At 45.6% G+C, this 17,940-nt stretch overlaps 1 protein-coding gene across 1 annotated transcript in view; it reads left to right on the top strand.

Moving 5' to 3' along the window:
- SGTB (small glutamine rich tetratricopeptide repeat co-chaperone beta) overlaps positions 1-17,464 on the top strand; it is a 59,583-nt gene extending 42,119 nt beyond the window's left edge. The window contains exons 10-12 of the mRNA XM_077286291.1: positions 12,440-12,523; positions 12,914-13,035; positions 16,877-17,464. Coding sequence (XP_077142406.1) covers positions 12,440-12,523; positions 12,914-13,025 — 196 coding nt within the window. The 3' untranslated portion in view covers positions 13,026-13,035; positions 16,877-17,464. The remainder of the gene's footprint in view (positions 1-12,439; positions 12,524-12,913; positions 13,036-16,876) is intronic.
- Positions 17,465-17,940: the final 476 nt, after the last annotated feature.

Genomic DNA, 17,940 nt, shown 5'->3' with positions numbered 1-17,940 from the left:
ATTGGAGCCTTTCAACTCTTCTTGAATGGGGCTGAGCAGCAAAATCAGACAAAGACCACGGACAAGAGCAAAATTCCTTTCAGGCCGGATTCACACATCCTTGTTCAATGGGCCAACTATGGAGACCCAAACTCAAGTCTCATAGGCATATATGAGGCTTTTGAGTTTGTCTAAGGAGACCTACAGCTGTTCCGTGCATTGCAGTCTGTACTCCGACCACTGAACTCGGATGTGTCAAATTCATCAAGAGACGTCTGCCACTCAATGAATTATGCACATCAACATCTTTCAACTGGCATAAGCCACTGCCAGAAATTTTACTTCAGTAGGGGACCGAAGTACATTTCTGTTGTTTTAGGACAGTGAAAATGTCTATGAAAAACACCTGTCCTAGTCATGTGATGGACACACAGGAGCATGGGTCATTCCAATTATTAGGGTATGTTCACAGTCTTTTAATTAGTGTTTTAGAGTTGGTCTACTTCAAAAAAATGTTTGAAACACTCTATCTACTCATTCCTCATATTCTAAAACCACTTCATATGTTCAGGGTTTTTTTTAGCATTTTTTTCTCCCTCTTCAAGTTTTAACAAATGCTATGTCACATAGTGATAAGGGACTGTGAGCACCTACCCGATCCCTCAAATTAGAGGTACCCTAGGCTGACCTTGATGGTGGAGATGCCAGGGTCTCGTACCTTGCTATGCTCTTATCTTAACCCTTATCTGTTCCTTTCCCCACCCAGAAAGATGTGAGGCCAAAGTGTATTGGAAAACAGTATCCAAACAGACAGGGGTTAACAAACAGGGATAAAAGAAAACCACAATCATATAAATACACTCACAAAACAACAGAGTGGGAAACGGGAGGAATAGGAGGCACAAACCAATGGGAGATGATAAGGATAAACACACAAACCAACTCTACACAGAAATCCTGTGAAAAACTCTCCAACCGCCTACTCCAAATACTGAACTTCTCCTTCAACTCCAAACCAGGAAGTAAGAACTATCACTGGCAACTCCCAAGTGCCAGTGGTGAGCATATATACCAGAGGGGAGTGGCCAACCAAGAACTGTTTGGAGGACTATGTGGTGCCCATTATTCTGTATGGGGGACTATATGGGGCCCATTATACTGTATGGAGGGCTATGTGGGGCCATTATACTGTATGAAAGACAAAGCAGGGCCCATTATACTGTATGGAGGACTATATGGGGCCTTTATTCTGTATAGAGCATTACTTGGGGCCCATTAGACTGTGCGGAGGACTATGTGGGGCCCATTATACTGCGTGGATGACTATATGGGGCTATTATACCCTGTGGAGGACTATGTGGGGCCATTATTCTGTATGGAAGGCAATGCAGGGCCCATTATACTGTATGGAAGGACTATAGTGGCATGTAAAAGTTTGGGCACCCCTGGTCAAAATTACTGTTAAGCAAGTTGAAGATGAAATGATCTCTAAAAGGGCTAAAGTTAAAGATGACAGATTTCCTTGGACTGAGAGGGCCATTGTAAAACCTTCCACTTGCACCTTTTGAGGTAGTCTATTGTGGATTTTGACATTTGGCAAAGTTGAAAAGCCATCATCTTTTCAACTTTGCTGAAATTTCATTGAATCCATTCTTCCTTCTACCTGTGAAATGTTCCCCATGCTATTGTCTGCAACACAACCCCAAATCATGATTGATGCACCCTCATGCTTAATATTTGAAGAAATGTTCTTTTCCTGAAATTCTGTGCCCTTTTTTCTACACACATACCTTTGATCATTGTTCAAAGAGTTCTGTTTTAACCTCATCCTTCCACAGGACTTGTTTCCAAAATGCATCAGGCTTATTTAGATGTTCTTTTGCATTCTTCTTACCCTCAATTTTATGGTGAGGATGAAGGAGAGGCTTTCTTCTGAAGGCTCTTCCATGAAGGCCATATTTCTGTAGGTGTCTCTGAACAGTAGAACAATGTACAACAACTCCAGAGTCTGCTAAATCTTTATGAAGGTTTTTTGCAGCCAAGCGGGGATTCTGATTTGCCTCTCTCCTCTCTAGCCATCCTAGGAGCAGGTCTCACTGAAATTTTGCTTGGTCTTCCAGACCTTACCTTGACCTCCACTGTTCCTGGTAACTGCTATTTCTTAATTACATTTCAAACTGAAGAAAGGGCAACTTGAAAATGCTTTGCCATCTTATAGCCTTCTCCTGCTTTGTGGGCCTTCACCATTTTCATTTTCAGAATGTTAGACAGCTGCATAGGAGAATCCATGGCTGCTGTTTTTGGCACAAGGTTATGTCGAGGGAGGATCTAAATTGATCCTTCACGGTTGACTCAGTGATTTCCAAATTAATCTACAGGGCGTTGCCGGCAACTGAAAATTACCAGACGGAGACGTGTGTCTCTGTTTGGGGGGATCGAGCAGATATCTGGCCCCTGTTTATTGTGTATCACTTTTCATAATCATAGAAATTATACTTCAACCAATCAACATAAGAACATGCTCACAGTTCTTAACCTATAAGAATTCAGGAAAAACTTAACCCATGAGGATACAGAAAAACCAGAAACTACATATATGGTCGTGTCTTCTTGGCATAGAAAAAGCATACCAACAGATGCCTCAGAGTCTTGTATAGCGATACACCCCCAAGTCCCTTATCTGGTTCAAGAGAACACTCTGGCCTTGTAGCAGAACATAAACAATAGCCTAGTTGAATAACAGACTTGTGAACAACAAGATAAAGTTACTTCATTGCAGCTATAACCTTTTACCTAATTAAATAACAGAATTTATCTTTAAGCAACAAGAAAATGGAGTCAAAAGCACAAAATGGAGAATCTTTCTTAATTTGTTCCTTCACAGTTAGAGGAGGCTGCGTTTTTATAAAGCTAGAAAATTTGCATCACCTGGCCTTTCCTAACAATGAAGGTGAACAAGCCATAATATGTCACCTTTAAGTTTAGCCCCTTTTACAGTTCATTTAATCTTAAACTTGCTTTACTGTTCACAATAACAGTAATTTTGACTTAAATGCCACGTCTGGAGGAAAGAAGGTTTAAGCATAATAACAGACGCGGGTTCTTTACTGTAAGAGCAGTGAGACTATGGAACTCTCTGCCGTATGATATTGTAATGAGTGATTAATAACTTAAATTTAAGAGGGGACTGGATGCCTTTCTTGAAAAGCATAATGTTACAGGTTATATATACTAGATTCCTTGATAGGGTGTGGATCCAGGGAACTAGCCTGATTGCCGTATGTGGAGTCAGGAAGGAATTTTTTCCCCAGTGTGGAGCTTACTCTTTGCCACATGTTTTTTTTTGCCTTCCTCTGGATCAACATGTTAGGGCATGTTAGGTTAGGCATAGCTCCCAACAGTCCCTCTATGTGCGGGACTGTCCCGGTTTTGAGCCTTTGCCCCGCACTCCCACAGGGGACGCTCTGATCCCGCAGACAGCAGGAGATTGGAAGCAGCCGACACGCCCCCTTGTGTTAAGCCATGCCCCGGGCCCTTACCCTCCCGTATGGCTGCCTGCTTTCTGCGCACAGGACCTGTGATGAGGTCACAGGAGGGGAGGAGTCAGAGGTCACATGATCGGGACCTCCGTGGATTGCAGGACTCGGCTGTGCTGGTTGCCACATGGTCCTGCACGATGATGAGTGTTATGGACCTGGTGGTTAGGAGCACCCAAAATGACCTGATGAGTAAACTAGTAATCGGAACAAGCTCTGGGAAAGTGGGAACTCTGCTGACCGCAACCCCTACTCCTATCGCACAACCTAGAAATAGCCGTGGAGCGTACCTAACTCTCCCTAGACGCCTCTTCACAGCCTAAGAGCTTACTACCCCTAAAGATAGAAATAGAAGCCTAACCTTGCCTCAGAGAAATTTCCCAAAGGTAAAGGCAGCCCCCACATATATTGACTGTGAGTTAAGAGGAAAGTCACAAACACAGGAATGAAACAGGTTTTAGCAAAGGAGGCCAGACTTCACTAAATAGTCAGAGGATAGAAAAGGAAACTATGCGGTCAGCACAAAAAAACTACAAAAACCACGCAGTGTATGCAAAAAGACCCCCACACCGACTCACGGTGTGGAGGCGCAACACTGCACTCCCAGAGCTTCCAGCTAGCAAGGAAATATCATGATAGCAAGCTGGACTAGAATTAGCAGTACTAAGAAATATATGCAAGCAGCAGTAACAACAAATGAAATAGCAAAGACTTAGCTTCTGCTGGAGTAGACAGGTCTTCAGAAAAGTCCAAGAGAGATCTGAACCAATACTGAACATTGACAGCTGGCATGAAGTAACGATCTGAGTGGAGTTAAATAGGGAAACCAGCATAGCAATAAACGAGGGCAGCTGATAAAGCCAACCTCAGTGACCAGCAGTTCCGCTCGAAGCCACCAGAGGGAGTCCAAGAGCAGAAATGACCAAAGTACAATTCATGACCACAGGAGGGAGTCCGAGAACGGAATTCACAACAGTACCCCCCCCTTGAGGAGGGGTCACCGAACCCTCACCAGGGCCCCCAGGCCGATCAGGACGAGCCAAATGAAAGGCACGAACTAAATCGGCAGCATGGACATCGGAGGCAACAACCCAGGAATTATCCTCCTGACCATAGCCCTTCCACTTAACCAGGTACTGAAGCTTCCGTCTCGAAATACGAGAATCCAAAATTTTTTCCACCACATACTCCAACTCCCCCTCAACCAACACCGGAGCCGGAGGATCAACGGAGGGAACCATAGGCGCCACATACTTCCGCAACAACGACCTATGGAACACATTATGGATGGCAAAAGAAGCTGGAAGGACCAAACGAAATGACACAGGGTTGAGAATTTCAGAAATCTTATAAGGACCAATGAAACAAGGCTTAAACTTAGGAGAAGAAACCTTCATAGGAACATAACGAGAAGACAACCAAACCAAATCCCCAACACGAAGTCGGGGACCAACACGATGACGGCGGTTAGCGAAACGTTGAGCCTTCTCCTGGGACAACGTCAGATTGTCCACTACGTGAGTCCAAATTTGCTGCAACCTGTCCACCACAGAATCCACACCAGGACAGTCAGAAGGCTCAACCTGCCCCGAAGAAAAACGAGGATGAAAACCAGAATTGCAAAAAAAAAAGGCGAAACCAAAGTAGCAGAACTAGCCCGATTATTAAGGGCGAACTCAGCCAATGGCAAGAAGGTCACCTAATCATCCTGATCAGCAGAAACAAAGCATCTCAGATAGGTTTCCAAAGTCTGGTTGGTTCGTTCGGTTTGGCCATTTGTTTGAGGATGGAAAGCCGAAGAAAAAGACAAATCAATGCCCATCTTAGCACAAAAGGACCGCCAAAACCTAGACAAACTGGGAACCTCTGTCCGACACAATGTTCTCCAGAATTCCATGCAAACGAACCACATGTTGAAAAAATAATGGCACCAAATCAGAGGAGGAAGGTAATTTAGGCAAGGGTACCAAATGGACCATCTTAGAAAAGCGATCACAAACCACCCAGATGACAGACATCCTTTGAGAGACAGGAAGATCTGAAATAAAATCCATGGAAACATGCGTCCAAGGCCTTTTCGGGACTGGCAAGGGCAAAAGCAACCCACTGGCACGAGAACAGCAGGGCTTAGCCCGAGCACAAGTCCCACAGGACTGCACAAAAGAACGCACATCCCGTGACAAGGAAGGCCACCAAATCTCTGGTACCAAAAATCCCAGGATGACAGGCCAACACCGAGCAATGAACCTCAGAAATAACTCTGCTAGTCCACCTATCAGGGACAAACAGTTTCTCCGCTGGACAACGGTCAGGTCTATCAGCCTGAAACTCCTGCAGCACCCGCAATCAGGGGAGATGGCAGACAGAATTACCCCCTCTTTGAGAATACCAGCCGGCTCTAGAACTCCTGGAGAATCAGGCACAAAACTCCTAGAAAGGGCATCCGCCTTCACATTCTTAGAACCTGGAAGGTATGAGACCACAAAATCGAAACGGGAGAAAAACAGCGACCATCGAGCCTGTCTAGGATTCAACCGCTTGGCAGACTCGAGATAAGTCAGATTTTTGTGATCCGTCAAGACCACCACGCGGTGCTTGGCTCCCTCAAGCCAATGTCGCCACTCCTCGAATGCCCACTTCATAGCTAGCAGCTCCCAATTGCCAACATCATAATTACGCTCAGCAGGCGAAAACTTTCTAGAAAAGAAGGCACATGGCTTCATCACAGAGCCATCAGAACTTCTTTGAGACAAAACAGCCCCTGCTCCAATCTCAGAAGCATCAACCTCGACCTGAAAAGGGAGCGAAACATCTGGCTGACGCAACACAGGGGCCGAAGAAAAACGACGTTTCAGCTCCTGAAAAGCCTCAACGGCCGCAGAGGACCAATTCACCACATCAGCACCTTTCTTGGTCAAATCAGTCAAAGGTTTAACCACACTAGAAAAATTAGCGATGAAGCGACGGTAAAAATTAGCAAAGCCCAGGAATTTCTGGAGGCTCTTCACAGATGTAGGTTGAGTCCAATCATAAATGGCCTGAACTTTAACAGGATCCATCTCGATAGTAGAAGGGGAAAAAATGAAACCCAAAAAGGAAACCTTCTGTACTCCGAAGAGACATTTAGACCCCTTCACAAACAAGGAATTTGCATGAAGGACCTGAAATACCATTCTGACCTGTTTCACATGAGACTCCCAATCATCCGAAAAGACCAAAATATCATCCAAATATACAATCATGAATCTATCCAGATACTTTCGGAAGATGTCATGCATAAAGGACAAACACAGATGGAGCATTTGAAAGCCCGAATGGCATTACCAGGTACTCAAAATAGCCCTCGGGCGTATTAAATGCTGTTTTCCATTCATCGCCCTGTTTAATACGCACAAGGTTATACGCCCCTCGAAGATCTATCTTGGTGAACCAACTAGCCCCCTTAATCCGAGCAAACAAATCAGACAGCAGAGGCAAAGGGTACTGAAATTTGACCGTAATTTTATTGAGAAGGCGGTAATCTATACAGGGTCTCAGAGAACCATCCTTCTTGGCCACAAAAAAGAACCCTGCTCCCAACGGTGATGAAGACGGGCAAATATGCCTTTTCTCCAAGGACTCCTTTATATAACTCCGCATAGCGGCGTGCTCTGGCACAGATAAATTGAAAAGTCGGCCCTTAGGAAACTTACTACCAGGAATCAAATTTACAGCACAATCACAATCCCTATGAGGGGGTAGGACACTGGATTTGGGCTCATCAAGTACATCCTGGTAATCCGACAAAAACTCAGGGACTTTAGAAGGAGTGGAAGAAGAAATTGACACCAACGGAACATCCCCATGTACCCCTTGACAACCCCAACTAGACACAGACATTGATTTCCAATCCAATACTGGATTATGAACCTGTAGCCATGGCAAACCCAACACGACCACATCATGCAAATTATGCAACACCAAAAAGCGAATATCTTCCTGATGTGCAGGAGCCATGCACATGGTCAACTGAGTCCAGTACTGAGGTTTATTCTTGGCCAACGGCGTGGCATCAATTCCTCTTAATGGAATAGGATACTGCAAAGGCTCCAAGAAAAAACCACAGCGCCTGGCAAACTCCAAGTCCATCAAATTCAGGGCAGCGCCTGAATCCACAAATGCCATAACCGAGTAGGATGACAAAGAGCAAATCAGAGTAACAGACAAAAGAAATTTAGGCTGTACAGTACCAATGGTGACAGACCTAGCGAACCGCTTAGTGCGCTTAGGACAATCAGAGATAGCATGAGCGGGGTCACCACAGTAAAAACACAGCTCATTCTGACGTCTGTGTTCTTGCCGTTCAGTTCTGGTCAAAGTTCTATCACATTTCATAAGCTCAGGCCTCTGCTCAGAGGACACCGCCAAATGGTGCAGAAGCTTGCGCTCACGCAAACGCCGATCAATTTGAATGGCCAAGGACATTGATTCATTCAGACCAGCAGGCGTGGGGAACCCCACCATAACATCCTTAAGGGCTTCAGAAAGACCCTTTCTAAAAATTGCTGCCAAGGCACACTCATTCCATTGAGTAAGCACAGACCATTTTCTAAACTTCTGACAATATACCTCTGCTTCATCCTGACCCTGACACAAAGCTAGCAAGATTTTCTCTGCCTGATCCACTGAATTCGGTTCGTCATAAAGCAATCCAAGCGCCAGAAAAAACGCATCTACATTAAGCAATGCAGGATCTCCTGGCGCAAGGGAGAATGCCCAGTCTTGAGGGTCACCACGTAATAAAGAAATAATAATTTTTTCTTGCTGAATGGGGTCACCAGAGGAGCGGGGTTTCAAAGCAAGAAACAATTTACAATTATTTTTGAAATTCAGAAACTTAGATCTATCCCCAGAAAACAAATCAGGAATTGGAATTCTTGGCTCTAACATCGGATTCTGAACTACATAATCTTGAATGTTTTGGACCCTTGCAGCGAGTTGATCCACACAAGAGGACAGACCTTGAATATCCATATCTACACCTGAGTCCTGAACCACCCAGAGATTAAAGGGAAAAGAGAGACAACACACACTGCAGAGAAAAAAAAAATGGTTTCAGAACTCCTCTTATCCCTCTTTTGAGATGCATTAACACTTTGTGGGCCAGCTGTACTGTTATGGACCTGGTGGTTAGGAGCACCCGGAATGACCTGATGAGTAAACTAGTAATCGGAACAAGCTCTGGGAAAGTGGGAACTCTGCTGACCGCAACCCCTACTCCTATCGCACAACCTAGAAATAGCCATGGAGCGTACCTAACTCTCCCTAGACGCCTCTTCACAGCCTAAGAGCTAACTACCCCTAAAGATAGAAATAGAAGCCTAACCTTGCCTCAGAGAAATTTCCCAAAGGTAATGGCAGCCCCCACATATATTGACTGTGAGTTAAGAGGAAAGTCACAAACACAGGAATGAAACAGGATTTAGCAAAGGAGGCCAGACTTCACTAAATAGTCAGAGGCTAGAAAAGGAAACTATGCGGTCAGCACAAAAAAACTACAAAAACCACGCAGTGTATGCAAAAAGACCCCCACACCGACTCACGGTGTGGAGGCGCAACACTGCACTCCCAGAGCTTCCAGCTAGCAAGGAAATATCATGATAGCAAGCTGGACTAGAATTAGCAGTACTAAGAAATATATGCAAGCAGCAGTAACAACAAATGAAATAGCAAAGACTTAGCTTCTGCTGGAGTAGACAGGTCTTCAGAGAAGTCCAAGAGAGATCTGAACCAATACTGAACATTGACAGCTGGCATGAAGTAACGATCTGAGTGGAGTTAAATAGGGAAACCAGCATAGCAATAAACGAGGGCAGCTGATAAAGCCAACCTCAGTGACCAGCAGTTCCGCTCGAAGCGACTAGAGGGAGTCCAAGAGCAGAACTAACCAAAGTACCATTCATGACCACAGGAGGGAGTGCGAGAACGGAATTCACAACAGATGAGGACCGTAAGTAATGCCTAGTGTGGGGTCAGGAGGTGTACAGTGTGGATGTAGCAGAGCCCTGTGTGTGTGTGTGAGGTGTATGGAGTGGAGCCGTGTGTGTATGAGGTGTATGGAGCGGAGCCGTGTGTGTGCGAGGTGTACGGAGCCGAGCGCGTGTGTACGGAGCGGAGCCGTGTGTGCAAAGTGTACGGAGCACAGCCGCGTGTGTAGGAGTAGCTATGTGTGGCCATTATATGGTACGAAGTATCATGTGCGGCCATTATACAGTATGGAGCATCATGTGCGGTCATTATACAGTATGGAGCATCATGTGTGGTCATTACAGTATGGAGCATCATGTGCAGTCATTATACAGTATGGAGCATCATGTGCGGTCATTATACAGTATGGAGCATCATGTGGGGTCATTATACAGTATGGAGCATCATGTGGGGCCATTATACAGTATGGAGCATCATGTGCAGCCAATATACAGTATGGAGCATCATGTGCGGCCATTATACAGTATGGAGCATCATGTGCAGCCAGTATACAGTATGGAGCATCATGTGCAGTCATTATACAGTATGGAGCATCATGTGCAGTCATTATACAGTATGGAGCATCATGTGCAGCCAGTATACAGTATGGAGCATCATGTGCGGTCATTATACAGTATGGAGCATCATGTGCGGTCATTATACAGTATTGAGCATCATGTTGGGTCATTATACAGTATGGAGCATCATGTGTGGTCATTATACAGTATGGAGCATCATGTGCGGTCATTATACAGTATGGAGCATCATGTGTGGTCATCATACAGTATGGAGCATCATGTGTGGTCATTATACAGTATGGAAAATCATGCGGGGCCATTATACAGTATGGAGCATCATGTGCAGCCAATATACAGTATGGAGCATCATGTGTGGCCATTATACAGTATATAGCACTGTGTGGCCATATTTTTTTGTTTAGAATTATTGTATATGAAACAGTGTGATCAGCAGTGCTAAATGGGTATGGTTGGGACGTGGATATGGGTGTGACTAATTATGAATGGGTGTGGTCAGAGGCGTGGCCTAAAATTTGCCGCGGCGCACGTTGCGTGCCGCAAACTATGTGGAGTCCATTATAATATATGGAGGGATATGCGGGGCCCATTATACTTTGTAGAGGCTGTGTGGGGATCACAGTTGGGGAGTCATACTGTGATGGTGTCACCATACTTTTCTGGGGTTACAGGGTTGTACAGTAGGGTCATCATACTTTGAGTGTGGAGGGTACTGTGGAGGAATTCACTGTGGGGTATCTTACTATGTTTGGCAGGCACTTTAATTAGCATTATATTTTATTATCTGTATTATTCAAGGTTTTTATCCTTTGTTACTACCTATTTAAATTAGGCCATTTGCTTTTACAGCTCTTACATAACGTATAATATTCCAGTATGCCTCATTTGTGTTTAGGTGTTTATTTTAGTCTAAGATCTTTTAATTAAAATGTACTTTGTCTATAGGCCAACCCCTGTAAGTTTATTTCCATATAAAAAGGTTCATCGTTATATTTGATGACAAGGCAAAACATCCTCAATCGTAGACATTTTATTTAATAAATCTCAAAGTTGGCCCGCGACTTTGTCCAAGTTTTTAATTTTGGTGCTCTGTGTATTTGAGTTTGACATCCCTGAAGTATTATATTAATTCTTCTGGCGTTTTCTGCTAGGAAGATGCTCAGTACTTTACAATACAAGTCAATGGGAAGACTAAAAAACAGTTCCCAAAATACTGGAAAAAAAACAACAAAAAAACTCAGGAAAAAACCTGTCGTCTTTGACAACTGAGAAAAGATGCAGTGTGAACATACCCATAGAGTTGTGTCTTGTAACCTGGCCGGCCGATGTGTGACCATCACATGATCAAAACAGACTTACCGTATGTCAATGGGAAGTAAACAGTGAATGACTACATTGTTGCAGAAAGTGTATTAGAAGTTCAATAACCCCTGGTCCCAACATATCACATGCATTTACATTATATTTGTTTGTGCTATGTAATCTGAGGACAGTGATAGGTTGGGGATAAAACACAAAATTCAATCATGTGTCACTTATCAGGCTGTGTGTTGTTTACTTACAGTAAAAGTTATATCATCAGAACATTATCATTCATTATCAGTAGCGACTGCTATCCTGACTCCACCCTCTCCTGTGACAAGGCCTGGTGTGGGCGGGGTTAGCTTTCTCAGCTCTGCTTCATTCTCAATCCAAAAGCTCTGATTGTGTCAGAACGGCTGCACACTGTAATCTAAGTGACACACCGTTGGATTCAGCTTCTCTTTGTCTACATCATGCTGCTCTCAGATGAGGTGGCAAAAACCTGCAGGCAGATTCCTTTTAACTTATATTCATAAATTTGTATGGTCAAATGTATTATGGATCTGTCTTCAGATTTTACATTACAGACAATATACATTATTAAATAGAATTTGTATCCCTGACAAGGCTGGTGTACTTACTTAATAAAAAAGAAAACAATCCATGTCAAAACGGCTGTATTATCATTATCATTTTAATAACAACCAGGAAAACTTTCATAAAGGATTATACCAATGTTCTGACATGGATTCTTTTTCAATGTAATTGCACCAGCCTCCTCAGGTCTAATATCTATTTAATAATGTATAGCGTTCGTAATGTAAACTACTCTTAAAATTACAAGAAAGAATCCCCCCCCCCTTAATTTATCCAGTTTTCTCCAACATGAAACTTATAAGGCTCCGGTTCTCACCTAGTAGCACATTAACCACCCCCCCCCCCCAATGTACCCTCCATCTATTATAATGTCGGCCAGTTCTGTGTGCACAGGGCTTTTCGAACAGCAGATGCATAGTGCTATACGAAACGTCTTAGGCAGAACATGATTTTATCCTGAAACCTTTGTTTCCTACCTTGCAGCATGTCTGGTATGATGTCCAATGCTGGCGGGGGCCCAGCTGCAGGAGTCGGGGGCCTTACAGACCTTTCAGGTCTCATACAAGCGTGAGTATGTTAGCTCAGCTTATACATTTATGACACGATCCACAGGTTTTGCCCTTTGGTGCCAGGTAGCAGGGGAATAACTATAGTGGTTGGAAGGGTGTAGCCATGACCCCTTTGGTCCATATGAGAAGACCAGCACTATAAAGGACCCATTATCATTGGGGGCTATGTTTGAGATTTTGCACTATGGCGCACAAGCTTCATGTTACGCCACTGCCTGATAGGTGTGGGCCACTGGATTCTCACCAGCAAAGTAAAGGTTGCATGATACCCAGGGGTAGCTATTGGGGGGTGCAGTTTTATATTTTGCACTGTGGCCCACCCTTTATGAGATCCAGTTATGACAGCTCTAGCTATAGAGGTGCAATGGAGAATCTGTGTCTCTTGCAGCGGACAGCAGTTTGCACAACAGATCCAGCAGCAGAATCCCGAGCTCATCCAACAACTGCGAAATCATGTGCGGAGCAGATCTTTTAGTGGAACCACTGAGGAACATTCGTGACGCATAACAGGTATGTACCCCGTCATTCATGTGCACTCGGCGTCTTGTGACAAGTCTATTAGAGCCGGTCGCAGGGCTGCCACTAGGAATTTCGGGGCCCCATACTGGCAAAAGTTTCAGCCCCCCCGAGATTCCATCCAGGCTCCACCCCAGCCCCTCCTCCACCCCTCGAACTGTTCACAGCCCCACCACTCTCTCTTGGAAAAACTCCACTTCTCACCTATCACACATTAACAGTTCCCATCAACAGCTCACACATATAGCCAGCAGCTTTTGTTTTGGCCAAAAGATTTTTTAAGCCGCCACCATGACAAGGTACTCTTTTGACCGAGCTCTGCTCTACTCTATCCTATTAATCATTTGTTAAAATATACAATACAATTTAGATATATTTTTATTTATTTTTCAAATGACCAATAATATCAAATACAAGGGACAAATACCACCACACCATGACCAGACACTATATTACCACCAAATAGAGACCAGTAATACCACATATATGGAATAAATACCGCTACACCATGTCCAGACCACATATTACCACCACAGTTACCAAATAATATCACATACAAGGAACAAATACCACCGCTCCATGGCCACACCACATATTACCACCACATGGTGACCAAATAATAGCACATACAAGGAACAAATACCGCCACACCATGACCAACAACATATTACCGCCACATAGTGACTGAATAATACAATACTGATCATTAATAAAAAAAACCCACAGTACTAATATCACCATAATTGCCATTATACACAGATCTGTACTTAGTATGCAGCGTCTGTGTAGAGGTAATACAGTGATTACTGGTGACATTATACACAGGAGCTCTGTATATAGTGTCAGTGTACAGATAATACAGTGACCACCAGTGACATTATACACAGGAGCTCTGGATGTAGTGTCAGTGTACAGGTAATACAGTGATCACCGGTGACATTATACACAGAAGCTCTGTATATAGTGTCAGTGTACAGATAATACAGTGACCACCAGTGACATTATACACAGGAGCTCTGTATATAGTGTCAGTGTAAAAGTAATACAGTGATCACTGGTGACATTGTACACAGGACCGCTGTATATAGAATACAGTGTCAGTGTACAGGTAACACACTGACTCACCATTGATGTCTCTAGGTGAAGTCCTTCATCTTTGCTTTTCATATTCATCCAGCACAGACCACCATCACTTCCAGCCAGGGTTCGTCTCTGCAGGAAATAACACAGCTAGAGCACCGCTTGCATAACACATTACTTCTAAACTACACCAGATAAAGAAAAAAAGGCAACTTAGTGTCGCTCTGCACAGTAAGAGGACCGCCTCCCGCATTTACAACAGTATCCTCAAAAAATAAAATAAATACATCACTGCAGTAATAATATCCCTTAATTAGCCCTTATGGTAATATCCCCCATCCTGGTCCCCGTGTGTCTCATTCCTGGCTCCAGCCATATGTTCTCCCATCTTGACCTCATGAGTATCCATTCTGCCCCATGTGATGTCCATGATTCTGCCCCATCTGTCCCATGATCTTGCCTCATCTGTCTCAATTGTCTCCATCCTGCCCATGATCCTGAACCATTTGTCTCCATCCTGCACCATGATCCTGCACCATGTGTCTCCATCCTGCCCCATGATCCTGCACCATGTGTCTCCATCCTGCCCGATGATCCTGCACCATGTGTCTCCATCCTGCCCCATGATCCTGCCCCATCTATCTCCATCCTGCCCCATGATCCTGCCCCATCTGTTTCCATTCTGCCCCATGATCCTGCCCCCTGTGTCTCCATCCTGCCCCATGATCCTGCTTCATCTGTCTCCATCCTGCCCCCTGTGTCTCCATCCTGCCCCCTGTCTCCATCCTGCCATCAAAGCATATTGCGGCTTGCCACTTTCAATTACCTGACCACACCATCTCTCTCCATCCTGCCCCCTGTGTCTCCCATCCTGCCCCGTGTCTCCCATCCTGTCCTGTTTCTCCCATCCTGCCCCCTGTGACTCTCATCCTGCCCCCTGTGACTCCCATCCTGCCCCCTGTGTCTCCAAACTGCGCGATGTGACTCCATCCTGTCCCCTGTGTCTCCCATTCTGCCCCCTGTGTCTCCCATCCTGCCCCCTGTGTCTCCCATCCTGCTCTCTGTGTCTCCATTCTGTCCCCTCCTGTCCCCTGTGTCTCCCATTCTGCCCCCTGTGTCTCCCATCCTGCCCCCTGTGTCTACATCCTGCCCCGTGTCTCCCATCCTGCCCCGTGTCTCCCATCCTGCCCCCTATGTCTCCCATCCTGCCCCCTGTGTCTCCCATCCTGCCCCCTGTGTATCCCATCCTGCCCCCTGTGTATCCCATCCTGCCCCCTGTGTCTCCCATCCTGCTCCTGTGTCTCCCATCCTGCCCCTGTGTCTCCCATCCTGCCCCTGTCTCCCATCCTGCTCCCTGTGTCTCCCATCCTGCTCCCTGTGTCTCCCATCCTGCTCCCTGTGTCTCCCATCCTGCTCCCTGTGTCTCCCATCCTGCCCGTGTCTCCAATCCTATCCCGTGTCTCCCATCCTGTCCTGTGTCTCCCATCCTGCACCACGTCTCCCATCCTGCACCTTGTGTCTCCCATCCTGCCCCCTGTGTCTCCCATCCTGCACCCTGTGTTTCCCATCCTGCCCCGTGTCTCCATCCTGCACCCAGTGTCTCCATCCTGCCCCGTGTCTCCCATCCTGCCCAGTGTCTCCAATCCTATCCCCTGTGTCTCCCATCCTGTCCTGTGTCTCCCATCCTGTCCTGTGTCTCCCATCCTGCACCATGTCTCCCATCCTGCACCCTGTGTCTCCCATCCTGCCCCTGTGTCTCCCATCCTGCACCCTGTGCCTCCCATCCAGCCCCGTGTCTCTCATCCTGCCCCCTGTGCCTCCCATCCAGCCCTCTGTGTCTCCCATCCTGCCCCCTGTGTCTCCCATCCTGCCCCCTGTGTCTCCCATCCTGCCCCCTGTGTCTCCCATCCTGCCCCCTGTGTCTCCCATCCTGCCCCCTGTGTCTCCCATCCTGCCCCTGTGTCTCCCATCCTGCCCGTGTCTCCATCCTGTCCCCTGTGTCTCCCATCCTGCACCCTGTGTCTCCCATCCTGCCGCGTTTCTCCCATACTGCCCCCCGTGTCTCCCATCCTGCACCCTGTGTCTCCCATCCAGCCCCCATGCTGCTTTCAATAGAAATAAAAAAATCTTTCTTCTTACCTGGTTGCGCTCATGTGGTAAAGTTCCCTCAACGCAGTCCAGGCGCGCACTCTCAGGCGAATGACAATGACGTCATACGTCGGTGACGTGCACGCTGACGTCAGCTGCCAGCCTCCGATTGACTGGCAGCTTTTAACTACTGACGTGTGGGCCCAGGCCTGCATAGCAATAGAGTTTAACTGAAAGTGAATCTCGGACGCAGGTTCAGTTACTGCATCGGCAGAATCCTGCCGCTGGGGCCCGATGACCAGAAGAAAGAGGGCCGATGTGGTGGTTCTCTTGATATGTGCTTTTTTGCGGTCATTGCGTTTGGATGATAACTGAGTGCAGTCCGATTTTCCTCAGAATAGCACAATGGAGAAGATGGAGACCTTTTTTTTTTCCTTCACCTTCTCCTCATCAAAGAGATCACTCTATGATCACATTCTAATCAAACTCTGATTTGAGTGTGATTTGCATAATTTACCCAATTTTATCAGATGTGAGAATACACGGTCATGTGACCCTAGCCTCAAGAAGTGAATATAGGACTTTCTTAACCTATTTTCTGCGTGTGGCCACATTTTTCCAAATCCTAAACAAACCCCCTTTAACACTGACTTTTTCACTTTTTCAGCTGGACAGACAGATGACTGAAACCTAACCAACCACTGCGCACGTGTTAACGGGAGGAGCTGGAGTGGCGGGACTCCCATCAGACTGCATTACTCCAGTACGCTCCATTGTCACCCTCATGTAACTACGGCAGAACATGGGTACATGCCACATGGTGTAACGCGGCTCATGATGTGTAGGACGGAATTCAACCCCACTTGCATCCTATCGTCACATTTATGTATCTATTGATAAGGAAGGAGAATTGTACTGAGCTAGAGCTTATGGAAGCACTTTGACACGACCTAGGACTCATTACTACATCTATGGACTGGATCACTATGGGCAATGCAGAAAGTCGTTATAAAAAGAACTTCTGGGAATGGATTTGCCCATGTTTCGTCACCCCTCGGCGCAGAGGTCATTACATAGTGGGGGATGGGCACTTTATGACTTTATATTAAGTTTACTCCTTTTGCAGAATAACGTTGTGTTAAAATCGTAACTATCTTTTGTGATTTTACGTAGGTTTATCATATCATTAGTTGTTTTGTGGCAAGTTTAATTGTCTTCTGCTTTGCTTCTGTATTAATATACCTTTTCCACTCTGTATTACTATAAAACTGTATCGCCCCCACCCACACACAACAACTGAATTATGTCTAGTAGCCCAGGACTGAAATGTCTCACTACTCACTCTGAACATCATCCTTGGATGATAAATATTTGACCCCATCACTGTACCCTTTCCCATTTATTACATTGGAATCCAGCGCTGCACTTACATCTTTGTCTGTAGGCATAAGTTATTTGGTGCCCATCTTGTAGGCCACACCACGTCCATCACCCTCTGCAGCCGTCCCCAGGTTGCTCCTCGGGGTCCTGCTTTCACTCACGCAATATTCTGAGTCCCTAACATAAACACAAGCAACATTCAATCATTTTATTTTCAGTAAATTTTACCTTCACCAGATCCACCTATAGGCACATACATGTATAGGAAGTGGCGTACTGTCCTTAACAGGAGACCACGCGACTGCTTCGGGCCTATCCCTCGCCTCCTTGTCACAATTTTAACAATATTTT

Source organism: Ranitomeya variabilis, chromosome 1 (genome assembly GCF_051348905.1).
Source record: "Ranitomeya variabilis isolate aRanVar5 chromosome 1, aRanVar5.hap1, whole genome shotgun sequence".
Taxonomy (NCBI): domain Eukaryota; kingdom Metazoa; phylum Chordata; class Amphibia; order Anura; family Dendrobatidae; genus Ranitomeya; species Ranitomeya variabilis.
The sequence above is the reverse complement of the archived record's forward strand: the minus strand, read 5'-3'. Positions and strand labels throughout refer to the sequence as shown.